Source organism: Lichtheimia ornata (assembly GCF_029851405.1).
Source record: "Lichtheimia ornata isolate CBS 291.66 chromosome Unknown scaffold00001, whole genome shotgun sequence".
Taxonomy (NCBI): Eukaryota; Fungi; Mucoromycota; class Mucoromycetes; order Mucorales; family Lichtheimiaceae; genus Lichtheimia; species Lichtheimia ornata.
In genome coordinates, this window is record NW_026695321.1 from 249,406 (window position 1) to 263,777 (window position 14,372).

At 43.5% G+C, this 14,372-nt stretch overlaps 3 protein-coding genes across 3 annotated transcripts; all 3 read right to left on the reverse strand.

Annotated features, from left to right (window-relative positions):
- Positions 1-1,776: 1,776 nt before the first annotated feature.
- On the reverse strand, positions 1,777-4,664 carry O0I10_000091 (uncharacterized protein; the record flags this gene model as incomplete). The annotated part of the gene is made up of 9 exons (XM_058480206.1): positions 1,777-2,244; positions 2,316-2,608; positions 2,670-2,843; positions 2,901-3,041; positions 3,094-3,173; positions 3,227-3,468; positions 3,532-3,745; positions 3,806-4,500; positions 4,569-4,664. 9 exons carry the CDS (start codon positions 4,662-4,664, stop codon positions 1,777-1,779), a joined length of 2,403 nt encoding a protein of 800 aa, XP_058348729.1.
- A 151-nt stretch (positions 4,665-4,815) lies between these two features.
- Positions 4,816-7,402, reverse strand: O0I10_000092 (uncharacterized protein; the record flags this gene model as incomplete). The annotated part of the gene is made up of 9 exons (XM_058480207.1): positions 4,816-4,917; positions 4,989-5,593; positions 5,652-5,826; positions 5,892-6,229; positions 6,285-6,436; positions 6,486-6,784; positions 6,842-6,981; positions 7,046-7,126; positions 7,195-7,402. 9 exons carry the CDS (start codon positions 7,400-7,402, stop codon positions 4,816-4,818), a joined length of 2,100 nt encoding a protein of 699 aa, XP_058348730.1.
- A 4,912-nt stretch (positions 7,403-12,314) lies between these two features.
- O0I10_000093 (uncharacterized protein) lies at positions 12,315-14,047 on the reverse strand (the record flags this gene model as incomplete). Its single annotated transcript, XM_058480208.1, has 5 exons — positions 12,315-12,808; positions 12,867-12,998; positions 13,062-13,553; positions 13,604-13,669; positions 13,723-14,047. 5 exons carry the CDS (start codon positions 14,045-14,047, stop codon positions 12,315-12,317), a joined length of 1,509 nt encoding a protein of 502 aa, XP_058348731.1.
- Positions 14,048-14,372: the final 325 nt, after the last annotated feature.

The window sequence follows — 14,372 nt, forward strand, 5'->3', positions numbered from 1 at the left end:
AGCTTGTCGATCCGCCTACGATCCTATAAGATCGCTCCCAATTCGCACGCGTTCACCTCGTGTCACAAACAAACGCTTTGCAATACATACATCTGCCATTTGGCATTTGACATAACCCCGCGGGTTGTTATTGCCAAGATTTGGTGTGGCAGTGTTCGTTCTTTCGTCATGCAAATTGCAAAATGGATCGTTGCCAAGCGATTGAGCCCATTCAACATTGTGAATGATGGTCATGGAAATTGCTGTACATCAATAGCCCATGTTAACATGCATTCATTGTGTCCAATTGCTGCCAATTAATACTTGTCATCATCAACCAGATGTTGTTAATCAGCCCACCTATGGGGCCAATTAATGTCACCCGGTGCGTTGTTGTATACATGTATTCTACAATTGGTTAGTAATCTCCCATGCCCCGTCCTATTGGGGTGCATAAATATTCACCAATGATGCTCGTATCAATTGCCAACAAGGGGACATACAGGGATGATTTGGGGTCATTGTCAGCGGTAAAAAGAGAACCATTAATGGGGCGACCACGTATGCAAGTAGGTAAACCAGCACAATGATCACTGTGTAATCGAAGAAAGCAATAGAAACATGTGGATGCGTACTTAGATGGATCTTTGCTGTATAAGGTGTCATATTGTCAACACAAATTACTCTAGCTATTATGATGGGCATTATCGGTAGCCATGCTGTAACCATCCTCCATGGATAAAACTGCTGCTATGTACCGCAATGGATGGCCAATGGTTTTGTGCACGTAGAAAGATGGTGCCTTGTTTCAACTTTGACAACAATGATCCTCAACATCAACTTTTCTTCTCTCAAACGATGGTGACTCTATTGATATCCCTGCATCCTAGTGCATGCGATCAATCCACAATTGCAATTGTATGCCTCCATCACAAAGACGTGCGCACTAAACATCGTTACGCATTGAACGACAGCCAAGGATGATGAAGGTTGATGTTCGCCTTGTGTTACAGCAGCCACACACTGTGCATGGTTACACCAGCAAACAAGAGCATATGCTACATGCAGTTGCAAGTCTTGGCTAAGCGGCTCATTGTAGATAATTTTTATAATGTAACGGGAGTCACTCATAACAAAGATCATCAAGCAACGATAACAGGAGCGATTGATTCTTGATCGTAAAATGACACCTCAATGGGAGCACATGTTTCTTCGGATTTCGGTAGTGTCCATCGCATCGTTATATGAGCTACCAGGTGCTGTACTACCCGATTATGATTGATCCGAGATGATTTTCCCACTGGCAACCACTAGTAAAATATGCCAGTACTGCCACTAAAGAGTTGTCATCTTTGAATTGGAATTTGTTGACGCGTTCTTGTCGCTGAAGATGCATTGAAGAAAAGTATCCATGATTGGTTGCGTGTTGGCATGCTCTCTTAAAGTTGAATGGCAGAATGGGATATTCTTCGTTGCCTGGCAAATATCCAAAGCTGTGGTATTGACGATCTTGATCACAAAGGTTGCCACTTAATGGATCGGCTCATCCCTTCCAATACATAACACAAGGAGGGTGCAGTGCTTTATTTTCCCCCAACATCAATAGAGTTTATACTGCGCCCTCATAACAAATTACTAAGCTTTCGTGCCTCAAACAAACCACCTTGTACAAACCCCAATGGAACTTTTTTTGGAAGCATTTCCCATTGCATGCGTGTTAGCCTACGTAGCCTTTTGTTACATGAGCCATCTTTTATTGACACCAGCTGTAAGATGAAGGAATTCAAGTACAAGAGATTATACACGTTTCTCTGTTGATGGTGATGGTGGGGAAGTAATAGTAGTGGTAGTAGTACGAATGGTGGATTTGGCTTCTACTTTACGCTTGAGATCCAGGAACCAGCCTACTGCCTCAACGCGTCGCATATCTGAAATACCGGATCCGCTTACAGTCTCGAACAAAATCTTGAGCATAGACGTCCGCATATCATTAGTGAGTGATGGTTGCATGACCAAAGTTTGGACTTCTTTGAGAAGGCGATCGAAGAAGGGACCCAGTGAAAGCGGCTTCAAGAGATCGATAAGTGCAGTTGTGTATTGTGATAAAAGCACCAAATCCTTTTCATCCGAAGTAAGCGAATGTATCTTGTCCAACAAATACTGGGTTGCAAGCCATGACAATGCATCATCCATTTGGCATAGTGATTGGATCATGGTGGAATAGGCAAACCGAAGCTGGTGTAATGACATGGGTTCGGGGAAGCTCTATTGACATTTGAAAAAGTAAATAAAGGCACCTCATTTTTTCGCTTCACCCCACACAAAAAAAGACTTACGTCCACAAGCATTTGCGCGTAAACTCCTGCAAGCTCTCGAGACACACCCTTTTGTGCTGAAAATACGGCAAGCACTGCTGCATGAGCACTTTCATACATGTCCTTGTTCTCTTCAGGCTTCTTCCACTTGAGTACGGGATAAATGACTGGAAGGATATCGGCTTCAAGCACCTTGTCATCAATGTGTGCCATGACTTGTTCAATAAGGTTGGTGAAGAATGTAAGGCGTGACAATTGGACCGGTGTAAGAAGGGATGTGGATGGTCGATGATCGTCTGTGTATTGGTTGGGAGCTACAAGGAGACAAACATGCTAATGTAAGCATGGTTTTCCTATTCTCTCTCTCAAACTTACCATATTCCTTGTAAGCCGTGGATAGTAACATGTTAAGTTGGCATACGCCGTCTTCATGTGTCAAATAGGCCACAGCGTTTGTCAATGTGTCTTGATACGCTTTAAATCCGGATCCTGAGCCAAGATGATCGGTGATGAATTGCAAGTTGGCGTATACTGCAAGGATATCCTGAGCTACGAGCATGAAGTTTAGAGTCCAAGATCCTTCATCCCCATTCAAAATAAACCTACCTGCATGTTTGACATTCACCAGCCCCTCACCATTTGGGATATCCACAGCTACAGCCTTAAGGATGGCAGTAAATGCAAACAGCATCGTTTTAAACACCGTCCACACGATCTTGCTTAGTTCACTGAATATCTTCTTTTGGCCTAAGGATGATGAATCAGCATGTATGCTATACATGAACGTAAAACAACTTACTGGAATTCATTTGTGACTCTTGGTTTACACGTAAGAAGCGATCCCAATCAATGAATACGTTGTATGAGAATCCAACGAGTCTAAAAGTAAAGGTTAGGCAAAGAACCACGCCTATTTCTTCAAAGCAACTAACCTATCCAAAGAGACTTGAACCATGGTTGCCATACTGCCATCCGAATCCTTTTCCAATCCAGTAGTAATAACGGCTCCAATCGCTCGAGATATTCTGCCAATATCCTTGTACACCATACCATTGGAAAGCTGATTGAGTTGCTCGATGCAAGATTGTGTGTTGGATAACTTCGCGATGATTTGGCCATTCTTCCAGACTTGCTCGCTCGTCAACAAGCATGAGATAAGGATACGCAAAACAGCCTAAGTGCATGGACTTATCAGCATTCATGATGTTCATTTCCCATTGTTGATCCTTAAACGTACCTTGTAATCCATGCCATCCAAGGTTTTCATATTGGGCAAGCATTGACCGGCGATATAGGCGATGCTATTCTGGTTCATAGCGAATTGATGTGCGTGCTCCTTTGTCATCACAATGGGGATCAAATCGTTGAATCGGTGCAATAACATCTCCTCGGTCTTTCGCTGCATATCCTGCATCTTTTTCGACTTGTCCTTGGTGAATTGCAGCATACGTCTACAAATTCCAATTTCAGTTAGCACCTATACATCTTTGAACAACACTCTTTTTACTTACACTACACCTGCCAAAATAGCCAACCATACGAGAGAAGAAGCCAATGGCTCGTTTTCTGGACGATCCTTGGTAACAACATCAACGAGTGCTTCCATATCGGCATCGGCACGTGTTGGGGGTTTAAGCTGAGATCGTACATCGACAACATGCTGCATCACTGCCATGGCTGCAGGTGGACCTGCAGATCGTTTTGCCACCAATTGCGCATAATCGTTGAGCAAATGTTCACATTGATCGGCTTCAAAGACATTCAACACCGAAGTTTGTGCCATACAATGAGCCACACCAGCATCCAAGGTTTCTCCCATCGTATCCACCAAATCCTCTTGTTGAGCATACTGCTTGAGAACCCGTGCCATCCCTTGAATCATGCGAGAATCCGAAAATTGAGATGGTGCACGACCTGCCAATGATACCAATCCAATCCATGCCTCCTTGCGTATTTGAAGAGATGTCTTGTCGTCCAAGAGAGCGTTCTCTAGCCTTGTAAGAACTTGTGATAGTTGTGCATCGGCTGCAGTGACAGCTTCGGGTGCACCAGCAAGACGTCGTACCCACACTGTCCATAGTGTGTATATAGCTGGTTGAGGACCACGATCGTTCAAGGTGTTCAATACATTCAACAGTGCTGGAGTGAACCATGACAATGGGAGATGGTCGCTGTACTTTGCAAGCTGCTCCAAGTGATGACTGATCTATACACACATGCGTCGAAATGAGCCCATGAGGATAATAAAAAGAGTCGAGGAGTAGGACACTTTACCGATTCGGTAGACTGTGCATTGTATTGGAGTAGAGCAGAGTAGCTATCTGACAAGGTCTTTGCCAAGGCCTTAACATCGGTGGATTGCTCGGCCATAACGTTCGTTGGGAAGAAGAGGCAATTGTGGTATCAAAATGTGGGGTATAATTCAAGCTGACAAAACGATTCAATGCCTGCTCCGCCAATGCACACTCAAAGTGTATTGTAACAATATGAGACCTCTATGTTCTATTACTACTCTACTTTTTTACTTGTTGGTGACATTGTTGAAATACTTTGGTGCTGCTTGTGGTAACCAAGAGGATTGAATGGCAGAGACACCACGTACGTAATGCTTCGTCGTAAAGACCTATATACATACCAACCGAGATTTAGTTTCACGTGTCATTTGCTGACTCAAAAATGGCCATTCGTACTTACCAATTCGTTATACATAATGCCTTCCACTCGCTTGGTGAACATGGCTGACCCAGGATGAATTTTGACGAGTTGGTTGCCAGCAACACTTTTATAGGATCCATCCGGTTGAAGCAATGCCGTATTTTGGAAAAAGCCGGTAAGGAAGCACTTCAATACTTGGTCCGTATCCGTGCCGCATGAAGTAGTTGGTGAAATGCCAAGGCGTTCGCAAAATTGGATAAGCTGATTCCTTACATCAAGTGCGATCTTCATATTGCGGATATTGATGAAATTCTCTCGGCACCATTCAGGGTCACCCTTGACTTCCCAATAACCTTTCAACACATTCAACAATGTCAAGTGATCACCATCCATGTGTAAGAACTTGCGTCGTGCCTCGGTCGCTTGTTCACGCTTATCAGACGGGGTGAAAAAGATCGCATCGACTGACAACAGCGAAATGATAGCAATAACTTCCATGGAGCACTTGTATTCTGCTGATTTGATGATCACTTTGGAAAACGTTGGATCCAACGGGAATTCAGACATCTTACGGCCTAGATCGGAAAGCGTGCCGGCATCCGAGATGGCACCCAATGCATATAGCTCTTCCAGTGCACGTACCACTAAATGACCATCCCTTGTTAACATTGCGTTGGAGATCCCCCTTTCCCAAATACTCACATGAAGCACGTGATGGTCGATCCATGTAATCAAAATCCAATACATTCTCGATACCCGATGCTTTCAAAGATAACACCGCAGCTGCAAGATTGCATCGTCGAATTTCAGGTACAGTATCATCCTCAAGTTCTCGGAAAGTATCTTCAGTATATAAGCGGTAACAAATACCAGCTCTCTATGATGATATGATATGATTAGATAACCTTAAAGTAAGCGGGCATGATAATCAAGTCTACATACCTCTCTTCCAGCACGTCCAGTACGTTGCCATGCTGAGCTCTTTGATATAGGATGAAGTAATAGTGACTCGACGCCAATTTTAGGGTTGAATCCTCGCATCTTTGCCAATCCACAATCGATCACGTATTTAATGCCGGGTATAGTAATACTGGTTTCAGCAATGTTGGTTGCAAGGATAACTTTGCGAGTGTTGGCTGGTGCAGGATCGAATACTTTTTGTTGTTGGGATGGTGGTAGTGCGGCAAAGAGTGGACATGACATGAGCTTTTGTTGCCGTGGCCTCAGTTGTGATGAATATTCATTGACAAGACTGGATAATGATTCAATAGCATCTTGACCTATATTTCATGCTCATGTCAGATACTGGATACCTTTTCCATTGCTTTGACATACCTGGTAAAAAGACCAAGATATCACCAGGAGGACTTTTTGTGTGTATTTGGAAAATGGTGACAAGCGTAGCATCGAGATAATCTGCCTGTGGTTCTTGAGTGAAAAGCGTATCGACAGGATGAAGGCGCCCTGACACATAGAGAATCTTGGCACTAATACAACATGAGATCTATGTTCCATTATCAAGTATCATACACTCACCCATTAAAGAATTCGCTAAACTTTTCAGCATCCAATGTAGCGCTCATGATAACAATCTTGAGTTCCTCGACATCTTCACCCGCCTGTGCTTTTTCATGACGTATCCGCTGGATCTTTTTGATCATGCCGAACAACATATCCGTACGCAATGTACGTTCGTGTGCTTCATCAAGGACGATAAACTTGTAGCGGAAGAGGAGTTCATCGGAAAGGATCTCACGTAGCAGCATACCATCAGTCAAATACTTGATGATCGTTTGAGGACTCGATGTGTCATCAAAACGAACCGTGTAGCCAACCTTTAAACGCCCGTTAGATCTCTTATGATGATTCAATCCCTTTTTCATTTTCCTTACCTGCCCACCTAATTGGGTCACTGTTTCCTCTGCAACACGTTTGGCCAAGTTGACAGCAGCAACACGTCTTGGTTGTGTAATGGCAATGCCGCCTGCTTTGGTCGAGATCATACCAGCTTCACGGATGAATTGAGGTATTTCTATCATATCGCATTATCAGCCATCCATACCAATTCCAAGACAGTATCTCCCTATCAAACTTACGAGTCGTTTTGCCACTGCCAGTTTCACCCATAACAATAACGGTCGAGTTATCACGGATAGTCTGAATAATGGCATCACGTCCTAAAGCAACACATATCGTTAGCTACAATTGTTGATAGGGAGAGAGCGAGGTATAGTGTTGATCGTACCAGAGTAAATGGGCAGTTGTTTCCGAAAGTTAAGCATCTCGCTTCGTTTGGCTTTTATGCTAGCCCGATCGATCTTGTTGTCCTTATTGCCATTGCCCTTTTGTCGTTTGTTGGATCGAATGGTTGTACTAGGATCGATGCTGTCACTGAACTTCCAATCCTCGGCTGTTGCTTCGTCCTTTTCTTGGAAATTGACAAGTCGTTTCATGTCGGATCGATCAAGGGATAGGATAGCGGGTCAAGGAACACAAAAAGTTGCGGCCCATTAAATCGGTCACAAACTCTTACCCTTCACTTACCCTTGAACTTACATTTCACCCTCTGCTTTTATTCCCCCATTAACGATATTCCCCTCAAGGAAATGTATTATAAAAGGGTGCTCTTGTTGGCTTAATATAGTTCTGAACATGCGTAGTCAGGGAGTGAGCGTGTCCAAGTGCCGAGGAATGAGCGTGGTTGGTGGTTGTTGGTTGCCATGGCGATATCGTTGCTTCCTCTTGTTCGTTGCTATTCCCGCTCTATGCTTGGTGTCAACAGGTCCATTCAGAGCCCAATGTTGCAGCAGAACTTGTTCCATTGACGTGTTAGCTTCTATAGAGGACGAAGTTGGTTTCAAGACGTTGGCTCGTTTGGCGCTTTGTTTCGGCTCAACTATGCTACACCATGGTTTTCGGTTTCCAGTAACCAACAACAACGGGTCTTTGTGTATATGGAAAAGGCAAGTACAATGAAACAAACAATGAAAAGGGTGTTTATTGTGTGTGTGTGCTAATAATGAATTGAATAGATTTCTTTGGTCAGGCAATGCAACTTGGGGCATCATCATCATCTCTTTGGGGTCAAGTCCCAGCCTGTATCAAGTGGCTGCTGCGTCGCTCTGCACTAGCCAAGTGTGCTGGAAAACCTTCTTGTAACGCGTCCAGGGCTCTATAGGCCTGCGTTTGAGTTGATGGGTCGATGACGATGGGTTTTTGGAAGAGCATGGTCACCGTGTTGAGGTAAAAGGGGATTTGCAACAGCTTGTGAATGTGTTGAACCAACACGTTCTTCTCGTGATAGGCTTGTTCTTTCTCTGACGATTTCTTTTCATGAGGTGGGAAATAACTGGAAGGATTGGATTGGGGATCATTCTTTCTTTGGAGAGGATGAATGAGAACAACTATGAGCCTGGACTCTACGTAAGTGATGCCATTCCTTGCCATGGATCGAACTGGTCTTGCGTGATTCGTGCAGTGCTTTCTCAAGAACAAGGGATCGCCCGACGTTGCTCGTATGGTGGTGATTTGGTTTGTGAATTCCTTCTGATTTGCTTTCTTCCTTGGAGAGGATCGCCTAACGGTATACCAAATCGTCATCATTCCGGTACCAGATGGTATAACTTGCCTGCTTTCTTATTTGTAGAGACGACGATTACGATGATTACCACATTCACAACAATGACGATTACGATGATCACCCCATCTACAACAATGACAATGATGACGACAGCGAGATTCAAAAGGAAGCCTGCAAGATCCCATTCTTTTCAACTTGTGTATTTTTGAATGTTGGTGTGACGGATGAGATTGACGACTGGTGACGAGTACGAGTAGGAATGATGACGGAGGACGACTACGACGATGGTGGTGGCAATGTACAGTAGCAAGATAGCTAGATGAAATAAAGCATTGTTTATTTATTACACGCTTGTTGGAGGTTGCTAGCTTGTGGATTACATACTATTGCTTCGAAGATGGAATAATAAAGGTGGTCCGGTTATCGGTCATGCAAGAAGTACATGGCTTTTGTGATACAATAAGGAGGAGTGGGAAGTGGGATGAGCTTGAGAAGAGAAAAAAGAGATTCCACCATTGAGTTTCAGGATGAGTGACTCGTTCAATGTATACGTATCTTTTACATATACAAATTGGTTTATGCAGCTCGACCTTCTCCTACATGCAAATGTGATGTATACCTTGACAAACCTTCATTATTGGATGCTGTTTGCTTACGTACCTTCACAAAAGGCAATCATCATCATCATCATCCATTTGTGTAGCAACCTGTCAAGGACGTGTCTGTGTAACCACCACGTGCGGTTTCACTCAGCTCTTCATCTTTCCGTTAATGCAGCCGACACCATCCACTAGGAAAAAGCAACTCCATCACGCTTATAGCATAGGTAAAACATAAAGATGCCTGTATCTCCAAACTTCACAATGAAACGTGGGGTTTTGAATAGAGCAATGTGCTCGGCTTGGCCAACAGCACCTTGTGTGAAAGCTTCACGTTCATTGTCGCAAACAGCCAAAAAAATATTTTTTTGGTCGTCGTCGAAAAAAAATTCAAGAGGTCGACCCCCCGATCCAGTTTGGCTGGTGGCGACATTGCGAAATCTGGGATCGGCCACGATCAACGTGAAGCTTGTACACAAGGTGCTGTTGACCAAGCCGAGCACATTGCTCTAATGAAAGCCCCACGTTTCATTGTAAAGTTCGGAGATACAGGCACCTTTATGTTTGTAAGCGTGATGCTATATGAAGAGTGGTCTTTGTTTAATGTAAAGTAGTATGACTATAATAGAGCAAAAGATGCAGAGGGCGTGTTTGTGTAACTTGAGTCATTCAGCACAGGCGATGCATGATTCTTGTACACTATTGAGGAATAGTTCAAAATGCCAGCTAATAACCTTAGTCCTCCCATTCTCCATTGTTGGCCAATCCAATGCATACGCACGATTGTCCTGATCCAGCCCATCATCTCCATCCTTCAACTTTCTTGATCCGAGGGGATTTGACTGAAAAACGCTCAAACACAGAAGCATCATCCAATATGAGAAAAATCATTTTGCAAAGTTATTTGTAAACTGCCAGCTAATAACCTTAGTCCTCCCATTCTCCATTGTTGTTCAATCCAATGCATACGAACGATTGTCTTGCACCAGCCCAGCATGCCCATCTCTTAACTTTCATGATTCGAGCTAACCTGGTAGTAAGTTAATGGCTGTTGTTGGATCATCATTATCATATAAAGTGTATAATGGCACACATCCTTTTGCTATACGTGAGGATCACGTCTTTTATTTACGCGTGCTTATTGTCTATCGTGAGGGTGATGATGATGATGGGTGGATGGTGTGTATAGGATAATTGAGGGGGCTCAGTGTAATAGCAGTAGGGGATTTAAACTTGGGGGCCGGTAGCTCCACGACTTGAGACAACGCTTCTCTTCTCTTTATCACTCCTCTGCTTTTATTCCATTCACGACATCTCGATCAAGGTAATGTATTATCAAAGAGTGCTCTTGTTGGCTGTGAGGTGTTAATGTAGTTCTGAACATGCATTGTCAGGGAGTTAGTGTGTGTCCAAATGCTAAGGAATGAGCGTGGTTGGTGGTTGGTGGTTGCCATGGCGATACCGTTGCCTTTTGCTCGTTGCTATTCCCGCTTCACGCTTGGTGTCAACAGGTACATTCAGAGTCCAATGTTGAAGCAGAACCTGTTCCATTGACGTGCTAGCTTGTATAGAGGGCAAGCTTGGTCTCAAAACGTGGGCTCGTTTGGCGTTTTGTTTCGGCTCAGCTACACTACACCATGGTTACCGGTTTCCAACATCCAACAACAAAGGGGCTTTAAGAATATGGATAAGGCAAGTATAATGAAACAAACAATGGAAAGGGCGTTTATTGTATAAGATCGTGCACGAGAGTAAGTTTAGTTGTGTTTGTCCGAATGGCGCCGCAAATGGTAGCATCCACGGCATCAGCGACAGTGCCAACAACGTACTGCAAGTCAAGAACGGCGGCAACATCTTGCTGATGGTCTCCAAGGATTTCCTCATGTCATGCCGAATTAACCTTTGGGATCCCGACAGCCCTCCACACTGAAAAGCCTTCCAAGTCGCGCATTGCCTGGGATAGATCAATTATTGTTGTAGTATTCGATCCGTTCTTGAAGTCGGTCATAAAGCTCCTGGTTGATGTTGTCAATTGCAATCTTCCTTTGAAAAAGACGCTGGAATTGGGACATGGAAGTGAATGCTTGCTGACTTGATGGTGGTATGGGAGATGATGATGATGGGGATGGAGATGTGGATTATGGAGGTGAACTTGGATGTGATGGACGTGTTGGAGCTGTTGCGTGTGTGTTTATGGGTGGGAAGGATCGTTGCAAAAGTTGTTGGCGTTGCTGTACAGGAATGTAAAAGCAAAGAATGTACGCACCGCCTTCGACAAGAGTAAACGATGTACGTACATCCATCAACAAAAGTACCAGGATTTCAAAGTGTCGTGATTCATGATCTTATCGATCATTCTTGGAGTCATCAAATAATGCCACTTTTCATAGTACTTGCTGGGAAGGTATTGTAGAAAAAGGGATTGATCCAAGCTCTGCAGATCGGCGTTGTATTCGGCACGTATAGTGCTAATGCAAAATGTGAGTGCCATTGGATCCCCATTGTACGCTGCAAAAATCTCAGGCAGTATCGTTGCATGCGATGCATGAATGTACGGTCGACTGTGTTTTGTACTTCCACCAGTATAGGCGGCTGTGATTCGGAAGCATGTACTCATGTCACCTATAAGGGAGTCCCAATTTTCCTACCAGATTGGGGTTGCTTTTTGCCTACAAAGGTACAAGGCATCCTTTTAATAACATTTACCAATACATAAGACGAAGAAGAACATGTAAATGATAGTTTTACCTACCAAAGGGTCCATCAAGGAACACAGCCATATGCCATTAGGCACCAATGGGCACATCAAGTGGTGGTAAAGCAATGAAGTGAGCTACATATAGATGATGAATACATAATGAATACCCTCATAAAGACTATCCTTGAGACTTACCAAAGGCCATTGATGATGATATGGATACAAGTAAAAAGGAAGGGCGTATGATAGTGTTGGCGACAACAACCTTGTTTATATGTGAGTGGGCGTGGGAGTTGTTGTCATGATTAATCGAATTGATAAAGTGGTCCAGCCTTGGAGTGCTGAGTCGAAGTGATGGAACATCAACAGCTGATAAGCCCACCCGCTGCTCAAATGATGATTTTTGTAGGTGACATAAGTATGCCCATATACTATGGATATCGATCCCCAGTAAAACGACCTTCTTTACTCTTTTATAATTGTCTCATCTAAATTACAGATATATTGTTATGTCGACGAACAATGCGCACCTTATATGCAGGAGGTGCAAAAGTGGGTGATCGAATGTCCCTTGGTTCACTAACATTAATAGGCTCATCGCGCTCTCTCTCAAATTTGAAACAGCTAAGAAGAGCTGATGCTGCCATGAATAAACTTCGTTCAGCGAGATGAATGCCAACACATACACGACGTCCTGTGGAGAATGCAAGATGTGGTCGATCTTTGGTTGTTTGACTGAACTTTTTAGTACCCGTTTCCACAAACGACATGTGTCTTTCAGGAATAAACCTTTCTGGTTCAGGGTATTGGGAAGGATCTTGATGGATAGCATGCAAATTCATAATCACAGTGGTATTGGCTGGAATGAACCAATTTTGATATACATCATCCTCGCTGGTTGCATGAGGTACCGATAATGGTGCTGGTGGTCGTAATCTTAGGGTCTCAAGTATGATACATTGAAGATAAGGGAGCGATGATTCTATGACTTTGTGAGTGCTTGGATATTATTACTGCACGTCATATAATCATACACATACCATCTTCATGGGTTGGTAGGTGATCAAGCCCACATGCTTCTTTGATTTCATTATAGGCCTTGTCCTGGATCTCAGAGTGGTTTGCAAGTAAGGCTATCATCCATTCAAGCGTTGAAGCTGTAGTCTCCGATCCTAGATGCCATGCCACTACTAGTTAACAACCCCATTCCCTTTGCTGTATCCTTTTCCAGTTACCTGCACCAACAAATAAGGTGACAAAAGTAGCAATTTGTAGATCTGTGAGCTCGCCTTTAGCTAACACCTCCTTTACAAAACAATCATCGCGATCGGGTTGTGCCTTGAATTCCTCCAACAAACCACCATAAAACGCTGACATCTTTTTCCGCACATCGATAAATTCGGCACGAGCGCTTGGAAGGATCATGTTGAGAACAGGGAAGAACTCGCGTATTTGCTCGGATGGACCAAGAAGGGCAGCACTGCGTTCAGTAAGAGCAAATGCTTCATGTAATTTGGGGTCACCCGGTGTAAAGGAACACATTTTGCCAAAAGCGATAGCAAGGATAGTTGTCATGGTATAATGTTCAATGAACATAGTCAGCTGGAAAGCCTTCTGATGATCGTACTTGCTGGATGCATCCCAAATGTTTTTGATCAAAGTATTGCGACGCTCATCAATGATCGGTTGATAGAGGTCAATCTTGCGAAGCACCAATACATTATGTGCTACGCCATGTTGTGAGCATGTAATAGTAATGAAAGATGCTGATGATTACCTATTCGTCTTAGGTAACGCCATTCCTTGCCATATGGATAAAAAGCAAAGCCGCCGCCATGGCTCACTACATGAGCACGTATGAGCTTTACGTTATACGTAATAAAAATGATGGCATACCTCCATAAAACAAGTCATTGACCAGTGTATCTGGAAGATTGCGAGAAGAATAAACAGTGCTGCGTTCAACAATGAGCTTGTTCACTGCATCCATGGAGTTCAAAATCACCCAGCGTTTGACACCCAATTGGACAGTGAATATGGGGCCTTTTTGTAAGCTCCAACGTCGAAACAATTCTTGGGCGGTGATGTTCCCTGCGAGATGATGCAAATGACCAATGATTGGAAGCCGTCCTGGTGCATAAGGTGGATAAGATTCATTTGTTGATGTGCATTTCCAAACAATGACGATGACAAGGGCACCAAGAGCAACAGCCACCAACATGATCGGGAGTATGACAATGAAGCAAAAGCTAGAATGAAATGTACAACATGCACTTTGCTTTTAAGTTTATGCAGCTCTTTTGTTCGACAAATATGGACAAGTGCCGATCTCAAGGATACGCTGTTGAAATCAGGAGTAAGCTGGTTTCCAACCAATCAGCATCACGTTGCCCAGCGTAATTACGCTGTGGTTGTCAAATTTCATAGTCAACGTTTGATTACAAACTGCTTGTTATAGTTGTATTGGATGATGTGATGATATTCATTGATCTTCAGCAGTGACAATGAAAAATAGGTAGATCCTTATCTGAATTTGGCCAACTCAT